Below are 12,663 nucleotides of genomic sequence, written 5' to 3' on the forward strand. Positions count from 1 at the left end.
GTCAAAATTTGAGAGTCTACAGAGTAACAGGTGTGTCTGCAGAGAACAACAGTTGCCTTAAGGTGCTTTATGTTGTAAGGTAAAGACCCTTCAATGATACAGAGAAAACCCCCCATGAGCAAGCACATGGTGACAAGGGGAAGGAAAAACTCCCTTTTAACAGGAAGACTCCTCCAGCAGAACCAGGCTCAGGGAGGGGCGGCCAACAAGCTGCAGTCATTCACGCATCACTCTCTGTAACAGTTGGAAACTTTTTGTCCATCAGCATTTTCGGCACTGTTGCCATTTGGTTCCACCAACCCTGTGCGCTGGTCAGATTTGACTCTTTCAGCTCCTCCAGTCACATTTAGACTGGGACTCATGCATGCCTGCAGGGGGCAGTGTTCGACCTCTGTGTGCTGCTGTTCTTTAGCATCTGACTTCCATTTCCTCACTGGGTGCTGCATGCATGTAAGTACGGGCATGTACAGGCGGCCATGTTTTCATTTTGGTTGGTTTTCTTCAACACGGATGTTCTGGATCTCATTGTGCATGTGTGTCGTGACAATAGAAGCTATTCTATTCTATTCATTTTGAGGTTTTAGGTCACTGTGAGCAGCATTCTGAGAACAGAGAGCAGATCTCTCTGCTGAATGCTCTGAGATGAGATTATGATGCAAATATGGTTAACTTCACTGCACTGTGTTGACCCGGTGTGCATGAGCAAACACAGATATGCATAAAACAGGAGCATGGAGACCTGATAGGCTGAGAACACGCGTGTGAGAGTGGCTGAGTGGGACTGAGGGTGTGCTGTGAGCTGAAGTCCTGCTGGCAGCACGAAGCACCTAAAACACTCAAAACCAGACAAAATGTCAGTGCAGTGTCTGAAAGAACCTCAGGGAACTCTGCATCTTTGAGGTACTCAGTTTGGACTTCTTTTAGAAAGCACATTTTGGGGGGGGGGCTATGACTGAGTATCAGGGCCACATTAAGAAAACAATTATCACTGATCTGTGCAGATAACAGATGTTGTATCAGGACAAACTGTGAGGTCATACCTCACAATAGTTAAGGATGTGATTTGTGCTTCAGCTCACAGATGCAGGGTGGTGATCAGCGTGAGGACGCTGCAGAAGCTGCTCAGACGGGAAATCATGGAAGAGCGGATTTTTACAGCTGTGAGGTCATCGACGGCCTGGAACAGTAAGAGGACAGGTACAGGCTGATTGACTCGTTTCACTGATTGTGGCCTTTTTTATGGACCAAGCGTGGCCTGTTTTCTGTTACAGCTCCCTGCTGCACTACGTGGAGCAGCTCTCGTGCATGAAGTTCCTCGTTTGATCGTTTCCAGCGCAGATCTTTAATCATCCGGTCAGCTGAGACTGCAGAAGTCACCTGGATCAGTGATGAAACGTCCTGACGACTGGATGGACTTCCTGGGAGCGCCCTACCTGATCACTGCGTGTGGATGGAGAGGAGAGTGTTCCTCTGAAGTGTCTGAATGCAGAGTGAAAGACGAACAAAGACGAAGATCTTTATCCACCAGACTTTTAATTTGAAGAGACAGCTGATGATTCAGAGCTTTACACCCTTTCAGTATAAAAGCCTTTAAATGAGTTAAACGTGAGAAAAAAAGCAGACGACAGAATAAATAATGTGACCGTCAGGCGGAGCAGAAACGCAACGTAAACAGGATATGATGTCATCAAAGGAACAGGAATGGCTCTTTGGTCGACAATTAGCTAAAGGAACTAAAAACCGACAGAAGGAGGAAGATGACGATGACGAGGTTTTTTTGGTAATCAGCTGATTTCTGACATCAGGCTTAAAGGGTCAGTTCACCTGTTGAGGGGCGGAACTAATAAACTGCAGGCCAGCGTGGATGCTCGAGCAGACGCCAAGCTCGCGTGAACTGACCCTTTAACGAGTCACGCTGGTTTCCACAGAAACGAACTTAAATGACAGCAGAGACAAGATGCTGCGATTGGCTGATTGTCTGAAACCCGTGTGAACCGACCCCTGCTGTGGTGTGTTTGTGGGCAGAGCGCGGAGGTCCTAGAGTGCGTGCTCTCGCGGCGGCAGCATGTGCAGCACCTGGTCGAGCAGCTGCAGCGCTCGGTGCAGGTGCACCTCCAGCCAGCAGGGGGTGTCCTTGATGCTCTGCCGTGGGTAGTCACACCCCCACCCTTTGACGAAGCTCAGCCGCACGATGCACAGCCTGCGGAGGTCGTCCACGCCCAGACCGGCCGCTGAGCGCACACCTGCGGGAGGAAGCACAGGTGAGACACAGAAACTAAAACATGTGAAATTAAAACCACGAGGCTTACACCGAGGGCCGAGGCCGCCCACCGTAAAAAGGAAGTGAAATAACATTAAATGCATGAAAAAGCAGGAAGTCGCACTGAGGCCCAAAAATGTCCAACGCGAATCTGACTCGATTCACTCTGCAGGTAAGTCTTTTAAGCCCTGCGTCTGGTTCATGTTATAATTTATTGACACCTGTGCCTGTCTGTCACTGGCTGTGTTGGGCAGGTGATACTCACTGACAGCAGGCGCGATTCCTCCCACACTGTTCGGACCGGGAATTGCACCGACCACCGCGGCTGCCTGAGTCTCCACAGCTGCCTGAGCCGCTGCCGCCTGCTGCTGCATCTGCCGGTGACACTGCCGCAGGTCGAACACCTGAACACAGACGGGTGAGACAGGCAGACGGGTGAGGCACGCAGACGGGTGAGACAGGCAGACGGGTGAGGCACGCAGACGGGTGAGACAGGTACACGGGTGAGACACCGGGGTGGCTGTAGCTCAGGTGGTAGAGGTGGTCATTCGATGCCAGTCTGCATGCCAAATATCCTTGGGGAAGAACCTACCGCACGTTTCTCTGTGATGGATCCATCCAGGTGTAAATGTGCGTGAACATGGTGGGCAAAAACGGCCACATACTGAACATGCCATAATGAGCTAGGGTTAACAAAGAGCAAAACTGCCAGCAGAGCCAAAACCACCTGATAGAAACCGTAGCCAATTCACACTTTTATGTCCAATCATGCACAAATCTATGTCCTATAAAACTGTCAACAAGCTGCTGAAGAAGTTACAACAAAGCTGTCCAAGTATCGAGAAACACAGCCCAAACAAACCTCTCAGAGAAACTCGGATCTCTTCACAAATCAAGAATATCAAATCTGTAAAAGGAAGATGGACTCGCTGCTTTACTTCCTGCGATCCCCAAACACGTCTTTGTCTGTCTGTTTTACGTCTGTTTGGACCTTAGTGAATCCGAGCCCGTCTGGGCTCAGATGGTCATTCGCGGCGTCTACCGCTCACCTTGATGTATGCTCCAGGGTAGATCTTATGAACGCCATCGCCTGGTGCTCTGCCCGCCTCCCGGTCCAGATAGAAACTCTGGACAAACACAGAGTGGTCGCTAAGGCAACGCATCCAGATGTCACCCTCCCCCCGACACTCCAGCTGAACCCCCCGGCCGATGTGGAGCCTGCAGGGCAACAACATCAGCAACATTAAATACTAACACTGCAATAATTCTCATGGTGCCACCCACTAAACGACCGCTCACCTGGCGCGGTGGCTGGCGGCTGTACGGTGGACATTGCTCAGCTGTCCCAAACAGAATCGATCTCCTCCCGAAGGATCCACGTACCCGTCCACGGTCACCAGGGGACAGCTGGACTGGACCTTAAACATCTCACCAACCTGAACGTCCAGCTCAAAGTAGGAGATGGAGCACCAGAACTCTGGACCTGAGGATCGAGACACAGATCAGGACATGGCGGACCTGCTCCCCAAACATCCTGACAAACTGGAGACAAAAGTGCTTCTCAACCTTTTATTACCTGAGCTTTTACTTCTGTAAGTGAGGACATCTTTGTTTCAGGGAATTCAGACAGATAGGTGTGAGTATCAGGGCACTTTATTTTTACATTAACATTTTTTGGACCTGCTTCACTAAGAAGGGACATTTTGTATTTTGGGGACGTCGGCCACTATGTTTTGAATCTTTATTAATAAAGTGAGGTCAGAGTGAGGGGGCGGGGTTTGTGGACAGGTGTGGTACCTGGGTGGTTGGATACTGGCTGTGGATACGGAGCGGTGCTGTGATGCTGTGACCCTGCAGAAACAAACACAGACCCAGTACTCAGCAATAATGCAGTACTCGCAGTACTACGGTACTGAATAGAGCAGTAACATTTAACATGCTGTCTTACAGAAGTGAGTGTTGGGGGCGTGGTGTTGTTGATGATGATGAGGATGATGATGCAATGGTGGATGTGGCTGGTTGCCCCGCCCACTATGCGCAGAGGTGTAGGGGGCAGGGCTGTTACCTGCCCAGTTGGCTGTGGAGACACACAGGACACTCATTATACTACAGAAGTAGTACTAAGCACAGGTAGTACATAGTACTTAGGGTACAGTACCAGGTTTGTGGGGGCCACTGTACTCTGGGCTCTGCTGATGTGGGGAGGCTGGGGTCGGGGGATGGGGGGGCTGGGGAGTGTGAGGTGGATTTGAGTGAGGCGGTGAAGCCTGGCCGCCGTGGTTAGGAGGCGGAGCGATCTGAAGGAGGCCAGGTCCGTCCAAACCGCCGCCGACCCCCCTGGCAGTCAGAGCTGCGGGCACCATGGAGCTGCTGCCTGCAGGAAACACGACTGTGTTACAACAGCGTCACGGCGTCTCGCACGCGCTGACAGCAAGGAGCAGCACACTGACCTGGGGGAGACAAAGGCATGCTGGGATACATGCCGACAGGCCGTGGGTGGCCATAGGGGTTGGTGTGGGGGGGCAGGTCGATCTGCAGACACTCCTGCATGAACTCCTCTTTTATGAGAGACTGAGGACCTGTCAAAGCAGACATTACAAACATTTAGACTGTACCCCAGGTTTGACGTTTGTACCCCAGTCACTCAACTGTAGCAATCCGAGTCCTGGTGATGACTGTTTGCCCCTGTTAATGACTGTTTGCCCCTGTTAAAGACTGTTAGCCCCTGTTGATGACTGTCAGCTCCTATTGATGACCGTCAGCTCCTGTTGATGACTGTCAGCTCCTGTTAATGACTGTCAGCTCCTGTTAATGACTGATAGCCCCTGTTGATGACTGTTAGCCCCTGTTAATGACTGTTAGCTCCTGTTGATGACTGTTAGCTCCTGTTGATGACTGTTAGCCCCTGTTGTTGACTGTCAGCCCCTGTTGTTGACTGTCAGCGCCTATTGATGACCGTCAGCTCCTGTTGATGACTGTTAGCCCGTGTTAATGACTGTTAGCTCCTATTGATGACCGTCAGCTCCTGTTGATGACTGTTAGCCCGTGTTAATGACTGTTAGCTCCTGTTGATGACCGTTAGCTCCTGTTGATGACCGTCAGCTCCTGTTGATGACCGTCAGCTCCTGTTGATGACTGTTAGCTCCTGTTGATGACCGTTAGCTCCTGTTGATGACCGTCAGCTCCTGTTGATGACTGTTAGCTCCTGTTAATGACTGTTAGCTCCTGTTGATGACTGTTAGCCCCTGTTGTTGACTGTCAGCTCCTATTGATGACCGTCAGCTCCTGTTGATGACTGTTAGCCCCTGTTAATGACTGTTAGCTCCTGTTGATGACTGTTAGCCCCTGTTAATGACTGTCAGCTCCTATTGATGACCGTCAGCTCCTGTAGATGACTGTTAGCCCCTGTTAATGACTGTTAGCCCCTGTTAATGACCGTCAGCTCCTGTTGATGACTGTTAGCCCCTGTTAATGACTGTTAGCTCCTGTTGCTGACCGTTAGCTCCTGTTAATGACTGTTAACTCTTGTTAATGACTGTTAGTAATACTTTATTTGAAGTGGCTGTTCGTCGCAGGACACGGACGCTTGGTGAATAAACTCTCATACAGTCTGAGAATGTAGTTAAACTGTTTATCAGAGGGAAAGTATGATTTTAGGACACTGGAGCCTGACATTAGTTTGCCATGATGTTAGCTTACAACAAGCTGTTGTTTAGCTATCTGGAGACGGCAGGTCTAAACTGCTGAAAATAATTATCTGTGACAATATCGGGAATAAATAAGCATGTTTATGCACATTTTCAAGAGTTAGAGCCCTGACTTCAGTTCAGGAGATGAAGCTGGAGGTCAGGAGGAAGAAGATGAGTGTTTGTTAAGATGGCGGTGGCGTTGTCTCTTTCTTTATCTTTGGTGAAGAGGCCCTGTTCACTGAAGAGAAAACACTAGTATCAGCCTTCATATTTTGAGTCTGAACACATAAGAAGTCCTATGACTTCTTCCCTCGTCTGCCTACATATGCAGCTGTCTGTAGCCACATGTTTAACACACCATTAGTCGGACGCACGCTCCTCTGTTGTTTTAATACTTTAATTATACGTTTATAAGAATGCTTCAGGTGGTTGGAAGACATAATTACCCACTAATGTACATGTATTTCTGAGTACAGTATCCTTTTCACCTGTTTGCAATATTAGGGGCGTGGCCTCTTTGACTGACAGGTGGATGGTGACACAGGCAACTGTAGCTTCTAACTGTCTGTTAGCTTCACCTGATCTGGACCCAATGACTGTAGAAAACATGGACAACGTGACAGCACCTCCTCCCATTCTACAAAAATGAAGCCAAAATATCCCGCCTCTGGAAGCTGCCATCTTGCCAGAGTCTGCGCAGTAGGGACTTAAGGTGGAGCGACTGTGTTACGCTCCCGCCGACACACCTGCTGGACGTGACCGCAAACACGCCCCCTACACTTTTTACGTAGCCCGGCTGCTCCAGTTTATTTGCTGATGGGTTTACCGCGACTGACGACTTGTTTAATTAAGGTAAATACAACCATGTCACTGTTATGAAAAAGACACATAGATTAGCAAGGCGCTAGATTAGCCGCTAGAATACGCAATGTGTTTGAGGCTTGTTGTTAGCTAGTTAGCGATGCTACACATCCGTTACTCTAATAGTCTGTATTATTGAATGATTCAGCACTGCTTAGGTTTTGTTATCCATTTTTAGACAGTGATGAGATCATCTGCACACTCTACAGAAGCCCAGAGTTACTGTTAATATCAAAAATATAATGCTGTCCTTTGAGATTTTAACATAAAACTGTGAGTGTAATGGATCTAAAACTGTTTAAATCTTCAGAGCCATCTACTACGGTGGCCCCTAGAGACAAAGCACGTACAAACTCCAAAACACTTGCAAACTCCAAAACACATGCAAATTCCAAAACACATGCAAACTAAAAAACACTTGCAAACTAAAAAAACACATGCAAACTCCAAAACACGTACAAACTCCAAAACGCTTGCAAAATCCAAAACACTTGCAAACTAAAAAACACATGCAAACTCCAAAACACGTACAAACTCCAAAACGCTTGCAAAATCCAAGACACTTGCAAACTAAAAAACACTTGCAAACTAAAAAACACATGCAAACTCCAAAACACGTACAAACTCCAAAACGCTTGCAAAATCCAAAACACTTGCAAACTAAAAAACACTTGCAAACTAAAAAGCACATGCAAACTCCAAAACACGTACAAACTCCAAAACACTTGCAAAATCCAAAACACTTGCAAACTCAAAAACACAACGGAAGTGCTCCAGGACGCTAGGGGCAGTGTTGAGCTCTATTTGCAAAATAAACGGCAAGTTTGTCTGTATGGGACGGTCTAGTCTCTGTCGCGCTTCCCAGGTTGCCTAGCAACCATGATACTAACCGCTGGAAACGTGTCATACAACTTGGTTTGACAGAAATGAGGGAGAATATATTTTGTTCATTTGTTTGTTTCTACAAGAGCTTTGTGTGATTTGATAAGTATCTGAGGCTGAGACCACAGGACAGTAAAACATGATTTTTGGGCTTCATTTCTGTACTGAACAGTTATTTAAGATTAGTTAGTAAATAAGAATTAGCTAATGTTGTTCATGAGACTAAAGTCATATCACTTTGGTAATGTAAATATAATATGGCCAATATTATAGTTATTATATTAATCATTATTAGCTATTACAGCAGTGAACATGAACTCTGTGTCAAATACTGAGCCTCAGTACAGATTCAAGTTGCAGTTATGTCTTATCACCTTAAATCTTCACTCAAAGACAAGTATCTTTGACAGTGTATATATAGGTGTATCATATATCAGAGACAAATGTTGTTACTTCAGTATGTTGCCATTACTAAATTTGGCTCATTGCTTACATATATTTATAAAAAGAAAATGTACAAGCTGTGATAACTGTGTCTGATAGAATGAAGAGTAGACTGATATATGAAATATTCCTTTATTGGGTGAGAAAATCAGACCATGTCATAACTGCTTTAAGTCATACAGAATAGATATCAGAGCCTTAAACAGGCTGACTTCTGCTAAATGGGTCAAACTGGGCAGAAAGTCTACAAACACATATGTTAGGGAAAATATTCTAAAACACTTCTTCAGTAAAGACTCAGAGAAGAGAAACACACAGAACTTCTTGCTAGCAAGGGCAGCCTCCAGACTGAGACTCGCACTAAGAAACTGCCCCAATCTTTATTTATACTTCAGTAGGTGTGTGTGTGTGTGTGTGTGTGTGTGTGTGTGTGTGTGTGTGTGTGTGTGTGTGTGTGTGTGTGTCCTGCTGATCAAAGGGTCATGAGAGCACAAAAGGTACATCCTTGGTCAGGAAAGGGGGTAGTCTCCCCCACCCTAGATAACATGGTGAGGAAGTCCAGCAGTTCATCTATATGTAAAGAAGCACTTAAACTAAAACAGACATAGCTACGTTAATCCTGCCGTAAAACAATAAAACAAGGTATGAGCTCTCATGCTCCCAGACGTGGGGGTGCATTCCTGGGATGCACCCCAAGCCTGCAGCCTGTTAGAGATCACACACAATTAATTATATGCCTCTAAGTATACATGGTTGAATATTTCCTAATACAAATAACTACATGCAGTATTCTACCATATGCAAACTTATATCACTAAAAGATTATACTGACTACTAAATACAATTTTCCATTGACAACATAACATCCTTATAGAATATGATGTAACACTATAGATCAACTTACCTCAGAATATATAAAGCATATAAACAATTACAGCAATATGATGCAACACACACAGCAGCTACTGATCCAAAATACTCAAAGCTTCATAGAACTGAAACCAACATTTATTTTAGCTCCATTCTGCTGCTGATACAGACTTTAGGTTTCTGAACATTAAACTTGTTGCTGCCTTTCATAGTGTGTAACTTGAAGGCCCTGAGTACTCTGAGTACTTTCTCCCACACTGGAAACACTGGGATGATCACATTATTTGAACATTACCTAATAAGACTGATTCAGCACAGACAGTTATGTTAAACTTTCCTAGCAGTCCTTCACAAACAGGGAACAGTCTGTCTATTCTCTCCATCTGTCAGCTGCTGCTGGCTCTTCCTCCTCCTCTTCCTCACACACTGCTGAGTTTGTCCTGGTGGATCATCAGGGGTGCAAAGCCTCACAGATGATGTGCAGCAGTGGGTCCCTCAGTCTGTCCTCACTCTGGACACTTGCAGTCGTCACACATGGAAATCAAATGTGTGATAAGCTGCAGGATTCAAACACAAGTGTAACTTATAAACACATGTTCATACTTTTATTCCACAATCAGAGAGAAAGAAACAGAGAGAGAGTGCAGGACAGACAGACAGGTGACAGTCTCAGGTGTACACACTGCTACACAACAGCACCAGAGAAGCAGGATTTAGTGTTTGTGTTATTACGAGTGTAAACAAGAAGAGTTCCAGATGGTGCAGTGGACACATGTGTGACTGCTGTGATTAAAGCATCTTTCTTTCAGCTTAACGAGTGAACCGTCAGCTCGTTCAAACACACGTTAAAGTCCGTTTGGCTCGACACCACCGAACAGAGGCAGCAATATAACATAGCTAACATTAACAGTGCAGTGAATCCTGCTTGTGCCGTGATGTTCAGGACTGCAAACCGAGCAGCATCACTGACTTTCAGCTTGTTGTGTTTGTGGATATATGACTGACTTTAATTATCTACAAAATCATCACAATCTCTGTAAGATTAAGGTCGACTATATATATATTTATTAAAGTAAAGGCTTTAAAACCAAGTTAATTCTGAAAGTACAAACATCGCTAATGTCAACTTTCCCGACATGTGGCCAACAATAATGGTTTCATGTTCTTCATTAAAAAAATATTTGTGCATAAATAAGTGACATAATATTCAGTACTTACTTCTGAAAGTTTACTCTTCCTCCGCTCCGCTTCCACTGTTTTTTTTTCGGCAAAATTATCCACACCACCACCGCACTATGAAGTCTGGGATATGTTGGGCCATGAAGGCTACACCGACCCATCCTTAAAATTCAGGGAAATTAAGGACGCATTTCAGGGCCGCATTTCGGGCAGCCTTTGAATTCGGAAAGCCTTCTCTTGTCGCTGTGAGGTAATCGGCCTTAAAATGCGGCCTTTAAGGCTGCAAACCCCAAATCCGGTCATTGGTACTTCCTGGCTTGTGTAGTTACTAGGTAACAAAAGCTCAACACTGCCCCTAGTGTCCTGGAGCACTTCCGTTGTGTTTTTGAGTTTGCAAGTGTTTTTGAGTTTGTACGTGTTTTGGAGTTTGCATGTGTTTTGGAGTTTGTACGTGTTTTGGAGTTTGTACGTGTTTTGGAGTTTGTACGTGTTTTGGAGTTGGTACGTGTTTTGGAGTTTGCATGTGTTTTTTAGTTTGCAAGTGTTTTTTAGTTTGCATGTGTTTTGGAGTTTGTACGTGTTTTTTAGTTTGCAACTGTTTTGGAGTTTGTACGTGTTTTGGAGTTTGCATGTGTTTTGGAGTTTGCACGTGTTTTGGAGTTTGCATGTGTTTTGGAGTTTGTACGTGTTTTGGAGTTTGCATGTGTTTTGGAGTTTGTACGTGTTTTGGAGTTTGCAAGTGTTTTGGAGTTTGCAAGTGTTTTGGAGTTTGCAAGTGTTTTGGAGTTTGTACGTGTTTTGGAGTTTGCATGTGTTTTGGAGTTTGTACGTGTTTTGGAGTTTGCATGTGTTTTGGAGTTTGTACGTGTTTTGGAGTTTGTACGTGTTTTTTAGTTTGCAAGTGTTTTGGAGTTTGCATGTGTTTTTTAGTTTGCAAGTGTTTTGGAGTTTGTACGTGTTTTGGAGTTTGCATGTGTTTTGGAGTTTGTACGTGTTTTGGAGTTTGCATGTGTTTTGGAGTTTGTACGTGTTTTGGAGTTTGCAAGTGTTTTGGAGTTGGTACGTGTTTTGGAGTTTGCATGTGTTTTTTAGTTTGCAAGTGTTTTTTAGTTTGCATGTGTTTTGGAGTTTGTACGTGTTTTTTAGTTTGCAAGTGTTTTGGAGTTTGTACGTGTTTTGGAGTTTGCATGTGTTTTGGAGTTTGCATGTGTTTTTTAGTTTGCAAGTGTTTTGGAGTTTGTACGTGTTTTGGAGTTTGCATGTGTTTTGGAGTTTGTACGTGTTTTGGAGTTTGTACGTGTTTTGGAGTTTGCATGTGTTTTGGAGTTTGTACGTGTTTTGGAGTTTGCATGTGTTTTTTAGTTTGCATGTGTTTTGGAGTTTGTACGTGTTTTTTAGTTTGCAAGTGTTTTGGAGTTTGTACGTGTTTTGGAGTTTGCATGTGTTTTGGAGTTTGTACGTGTTTTTTAGTTTGCAAGTGTTTTGGAGTTTGTACGTGTTTTGGAGTTTGCATGTGTTTTGGAGTTTGTACGTGTTTTGGAGTTTGCAAGTGTTTTTTAGTTTGCAAGTGTTTTGGAGTTTGTACGTGTTTTGGAGTTTGCACGTGTTTTGGAGTTTGTACGTGTTTTGGAGTTTGCATGTGTTTTGGAGTTTGTACGTGTTTTGGAGTTTGTACGTGTTTTTTAGTTTGCAAGTGTTTTGGAGTTTGCATGTGTTTTTTAGTTTGCAAGTGTTTTGGAGTTTGTACGTGTTTTGGAGTTTGCATGTGTTTTGGAGTTTGTACGTGTTTTGGAGTTTGCATGTGTTTTGGAGTTTGTACGTGTTTTGGAGTTTGCATGTGTTTTGGAGTTTGTACGTGTTTTGGAGTTTGCAAGTGTTTTGGAGTTGGTACGTGTTTTGGAGTTTGCATGTGTTTTGGAGTTGGTACGTGTTTTGGAGTTTGCAAGTGTTTTGGAGTTGGTACGTGTTTTGGAGTTTGCAAGTGTTTTGGAGTTGGTACGTGTTTTTTAGTTTGCAAGTGTTTTTTAGTTTGCATGTGTTTTGGAGTTTGTACGTGTTTTGGAGTTTGCATGTGTTTTGGAGTTTGTACGTGTTTTGGAGTTTGTACGTGTTTTGGAGTTTGCATGTGTTTTGGAGTTTGTACGTGTTTTGGAGTTTGCATGTGTTTTGGAGTTTGTACGTGTTTTGGAGTTTGCAAGTGTTTTGGAGTTTGTACGTGTTTTGGAGTTTGCATGTGTTTTGGAGTTTGTACGTGTTTTGGAGTTTGCATGTGTTTTGGAGTTTGTACGTGTTTTGGAGTTTGCAAGTGTTTTGGAGTTGGTACGTGTTTTGGAGTTTGCATGTGTTTTGGAGTTGGTACGTGTTTTGGAGTTTGCAAGTGTTTTGGAGTTGGTACGTGTTTTTTAGTTTGCAAGTGTTTTTTAGTTTGCATGTGTTTTGGAGTTTGTACGTGTTTTTTAGTTTGCAAGTGTTTTGGAG

General features: G+C 44.6%; 1 protein-coding gene across 6 annotated transcripts in view; it reads right to left on the reverse strand.

Annotated features, from left to right (window-relative positions):
• Positions 1–1,498: 1,498 nt before the first annotated feature.
• LOC147319859 (SMAD family member 4-like) overlaps positions 1,499–12,663 on the reverse strand; it is a 34,757-nt gene continuing 23,592 nt past the window's right edge. For 5 of the 6 annotated variants that reach the window (XM_086312667.1, XM_086312665.1, XM_086312668.1 and 2 more), the window contains 8 exons: positions 4,711–4,839; positions 4,419–4,634; positions 4,209–4,337; positions 4,058–4,111; positions 3,560–3,743; positions 3,310–3,478; positions 2,526–2,664; positions 1,499–2,243 (listed from right to left, as the gene is read on the reverse strand). In XM_086312667.1, coding sequence (XP_086168793.1) covers positions 2,038–2,243; positions 2,526–2,664; positions 3,310–3,478; positions 3,560–3,743; positions 4,058–4,111; positions 4,209–4,337; positions 4,419–4,634; positions 4,711–4,839 — 1,226 coding nt within the window. In that variant the 3' untranslated portion in view covers positions 1,499–2,037. Of the gene's footprint in view, positions 2,244–2,525; positions 2,665–3,309; positions 3,479–3,559; positions 3,744–3,836; positions 3,867–4,057; positions 4,112–4,208; positions 4,338–4,418; positions 4,635–4,710; positions 4,840–12,663 lie in introns of all 6 variants that reach the window. The other variant, XM_086312669.1, reaches the window with a different exon arrangement.

Source organism: Aulonocara sp. 'chitande type north' Nkhata Bay, linkage group LG11 (assembly GCF_057382095.1).
Source record: "Aulonocara sp. 'chitande type north' Nkhata Bay isolate Kocher_YH1m ecotype deep benthic linkage group LG11, A_spYH_male_GT1.1, whole genome shotgun sequence".
Lineage (NCBI taxonomy): Eukaryota > Metazoa > Chordata > Actinopteri > Cichliformes > Cichlidae > Aulonocara > Aulonocara sp. 'chitande type north' Nkhata Bay.